The sequence below is a fragment of the Lynx canadensis genome, chromosome D1 (genome assembly GCF_007474595.2).
Source record: "Lynx canadensis isolate LIC74 chromosome D1, mLynCan4.pri.v2, whole genome shotgun sequence".
NCBI lineage: Eukaryota > Metazoa > Chordata > Mammalia > Carnivora > Felidae > Lynx > Lynx canadensis.
Window position 1 is genome coordinate 62,108,666 of NC_044312.2, and position 4,544 is coordinate 62,113,209.

At 37.0% G+C, this 4,544-nt stretch overlaps 1 protein-coding gene across 1 annotated transcript; it reads right to left on the reverse strand.

The window, feature by feature from the left end:
- Positions 1-3,156: 3,156 nt before the first annotated feature.
- On the reverse strand, positions 3,157-4,101 carry LOC115525840 (olfactory receptor 51I2-like). The gene has a single exon (XM_030333233.1). It carries the CDS (start codon positions 4,099-4,101, stop codon positions 3,157-3,159), a length of 945 nt encoding a protein of 314 aa, XP_030189093.1.
- Between the last annotated feature and the right edge of the window lie 443 nt (positions 4,102-4,544).

Sequence of the window (4,544 nt, forward strand, 5' to 3'; positions counted from 1 at the left end):
CATGATCTCGCGGTCCGTGGGTTCGAGCCCCGCATCGGGCTCTGTGCTGACAGCTCGGAACCTGGAGCCGGCTTCTGTTTCTGTGTCTCCCTCTCTCTCTGCCCCTCCCCCATTCGTGCTCTGTCTCTCTCCACCTTTCAAAAATGAATAAATGTTAAAAAAATTTTTTTAAAAAGATGTATAAAAAGAGGGCGCCTGTGTAGCTTACTCAGTTCAGCATATGACTTCAGCCCTAGTCATGATCTCACAGTTCATGAGTTTGAGTCCCACATCAGGTGAGATCGGGCCCCCTTTGGGTGAGACCTGCTTCTCTCTCTCTCTCTCCCCCCTCTCTCTGCCACTCACTCACTTGTGCCCTTTAAATAAATAAATAAATATTAAAGAAAAGATCCATTAAAAGAATAATCTGTTTCTTGAAATGTGGGGAGAAAAGCAAAGAAAAAGATCTTGTTCTATATACAACTGTAATATGTTGTAATATGTACAAATACATATTATAATATGTTGGAGATGATATGAGTATAATTGTTAAGTTGTAATTTCTTGCTTAAGTATGAGTTAATTCTTCATGCATTTACATTTTTTTAAGTTTATTTATTTATTTTGAGAGAGAGGGCATGCACACATGAGTTAGGGAAGGGCAGAGAGAGAGAGAGAGAGAGAATCCCAAGCAGGCTCCATGTTCAGTATGGAGCCTGACAGGGGACTCGATCTCACAACAGTGAGATCATGACTTGAGCCCAAATCAAGAGTCCGTCACTCAACTGACTGAGCCACCCAGGCGCACTCATGTATTTACATTTTGTTATTTTCCCTCGAATACCAATTTATTCCAGACTTTAGATTACTTATAGAACATGCTACTGTCATTTTAAAAATATCTCTAATCTAGTATTATATATGATTCCTGAGCGTATTTTCCATTTGATTAAGTTTTTAGAGGTTGGTCTACTTTGAGAGCTTGAAAGATTGGTTATTGGATTATTTTCAAGCTTTCCCATTCACATCATTCCATCATTTAAACAATTTTTAATGATTTTAAGTAGTATTTTATTCCTTTATAATGTCTTAAATTGACTGTTTAATTTTTTAACATTCTCTTTTTGCCATAAAAAATACCACCAACTTTCTTTTTAAGTTTATTTCTTTATTTATGAAAGACAGACCTAACCTGAGCAGGAGGGGTAGAGAAAGGGAGAGGGAGAGGAAGAGAAAGTATCCCAAGCAGGCTCTGCACTGTCAGCACACAGCACGATGCTGGACTCGATCTCACAAACTATGATATCATGATCTGAGCTGAAATGAAGAGTAGGACACTTAATTGGCTGAACCACCCAGGTGCCCACCACCAACTTTTTATAAGACTATGAATTTAGGCAGAATATATCATTGCATACATTTTGTATGTTTTGCTATGTAGTGTTTCCACTTTGATTCTTTCTTTATAATTTGTTAATATATGCATTTATATTGTTCATTAAAATATATATACATACATATATGTGAACATATACAATTTATGTTATACACCTTACTGAATTTTATTATTATTGAAACCTTATCACAATACAATTTATATTGTAATTGCATTTATTTCATCTTTTAAAAGCTAGGTAGATAGTGTGTATTATATTAAATAAATATTGACATGCATAGCTATAGCTAATATATATATTTCATTTGAACTAATATTCTTTTTCATAATCTTAATTTTTTTTATTTAAACACTTAACATGAGATCTCCTCTCTTAACAAAATTTTAAGTGCCATTGTATTATTGTTGACTATCTGTAAAATTCTGCACAGAATATTTCTACAGCTTATTCATCTTGCTTAACTACAACTTTATGCCCATCAGTTAGTAACTTGTCATTTCCCCTTCCCCCGAGCCCCTGGCAACCACCATTCCAATCATTGATTCTATGAATTTGACTATTTTCTGTACCTCATTTAAGTGGAATCATGCAGTATTTGTTTTTCTGTGACTGGCTTATTTCACTCAGCATAATGTCCTCAAGGTCATCCACATTGTCACATATTGAAGAATTTTCTTCTTTCTTAAGGCTGAATAGTATTCCATTGTATGGATATGCCCATTTTCTTTATCCATTCTTTGGTTGATGGACATTTAAGTTGTTTCCACATCTTGGCTATTATAAATAGTGCTGTAACACAGGTGTGCTATCTCTTTGAGATCCTGATTTCAATTCTTTTGGATAAATACCAAAAAGTGAGATTGATGGATCATATGGTTATGACACAAAAAAGCACAGTCAACAAAACCAAAAATAAACAACTGTGACTACATCAAACTAAAAAGCTTCTGCATAACAAAGGAAACAATCAATTGTAAAGGCACCCTTGAAAATATTTGCAAACCATGTATCTGATAAAGAGTTAATCTACAAAATGTATAAGGAACTCCTACAATTTAATAGCATAAAAACTAATAATCTAATTTTAAGATGGTATAAAGAGTAGAATAAGCATTTCTCCAAAGAAGACCTACAGTCAACAGAACATACAATGGCATAATGGCATCACTCATCATTAGGGAAATACAGATTGAAATTACAATGAGATATCATCTCCTATCTTCCAAGATGGCTATTACTAAAAAAACAACAGACAACAAGTATTGACAAGGATATAAGGAAATATGGACCCATGCACACTATTGGGAATGTAAAATAGATCCACTATAGAAAACAGTATGGAGATTCCTCAAAAAAATTAAGAGTAGAGCTACCTTTGGCAAAATCTTGGGAAATGGCTTTCTTTACCCATTATGAAAGTGTTTCCATGGTACTAAGCAATTTCCTTTGTGATGATTCGCTATCAACAAAAACATATTGTGATAAAATGAGGGACTGATTATGAGGATGTATATTTTTGGATTAAAAAAGAGGAAAATTGAGCAAGTTTTTTTTTTTTGTTTTTACTAAATTCTGACCCAGTTTATCTTAGCAAAACCTGTTGGTTTAAGTCTTAACTATTGTCAGGTAGTCATCAAACATCTGGTGGCAGGAAATCCTAATATTGGTTAATGACTAAAAAGAAATGTAAAAAGCCTTGTCAAAGTAGTTTTTAAAAACTCGAATTTGTGGTCTAACAATAAATATCCTCTCAGTCTTGAAATTTCAACCTGTCTCCTAGTTAAAACTTTGTTCCCAGTAGTATTTTGCAAAGCCTCCGACGAATCTCTTTGGTTTTGATGGAATAAATGATGGGGTTGAGCATAGGAGGCACAAAGAGATAGATCAGGGACATGAGTGTATGTACATACTGTGGGGCATGCCTCCCATAGCGAGCAACCATGGACACACCAACCATGGGCACATAGAACATGAGCATAGCACACAAGTGAGACACACATGTATTCAGTGTCTTAAGTCTTTCCTCCCAGGATGCAATGGCAAGTACAGAGCGCAGTATGAGCACGTAAGAGAGAAGAATGAGTGCAGAATCCAGACCAAAGTTACAGATGACAATGAATTGACCATAAATATTATTGATGGTGATGTCACCACAGGGCAAGCGGATCAGATCTGGATGCAGGCAGTAAGCATGGGAGAGTACATTGGCCTTGCAGAAGGGCAACCTCTTCAGAAGGAAAGGCAGTGGGAAAACCATACAGAAACTGCGGATGATAACAGCCATGCCCATACACACCACACAGGCACCAGTAAGAACTGTGGCATAACGCAGTGGGTTACAGATGGCCACATAGCGGTCAAAGCTCATAACCAACAGAATCCCCGACTCTATGAACGAGAAGAGGTGGATAAAGAACATTTGAGCCATGCAAGAATCAAAGCTGATCTTCTGTAAGTGGAAGCAAAATGTGGCCAACACCGTGGGCAGTGTGGAAAAGGACACACCTAGGTCATTAACTGATAGCAGGGACAAGAAATAGTACATAGGCTGATGCAAACTCTGTTCCTCCTTGATAATGAAAAGGATAAGGGCATTTCCCACAATGGAGACAGTGTAGAGGGTACCAAGGAGCAGAAACACATAGTGTTGGGAGGTCCCCAGCCCTGAGAACCCTGTCAGGGTAAAGGGAGGCAACTCTGAGCTGTTGTGGGGGTTACCTCCCATATTGGCATTACTGCTTAGACTCTAGGACCACTGTCCTGTAAAGAAGATAAACATACAGTTTAAATCATGACCTAGACCTAATATCCTAAGACTCTTATATATCATCCAGCCCTTTATTTGTAGCATTAATCAATCTTGCTCCCAAAATCATTCATCCTTCTCTCTTATTGTCAACACTATCTCTGGAATTATCTGAGTGTTCTCTTTTATACAGCTGGCTAAACAGGTCACATTGCCTTCCTTTACATCTGTGCCTAACACCACAATGCTTCTTCTCACATTCAAAGCTATGAACTCATCAATCTCTGGGCATCTTTTTCCTCAAGACCTAAAATCAAACTGTCTTTATCACTACTTCCTTGACTATCCCACCTTCTTCCTGAACATTTCGCTTAGTCATTGAACCATAAACTTTTCCTCTTTCCACTCTCTCATGCTACTGA

Excerpts from the sequence above, each read along its gene's own strand:
- LOC115525840 (XM_030333233.1), bottom strand. The coding sequence starts at position 4,101 with ATGGGAGGTAACCCCCACAACAGCTCAGAGTTGCCTCCCTTTACCCTG.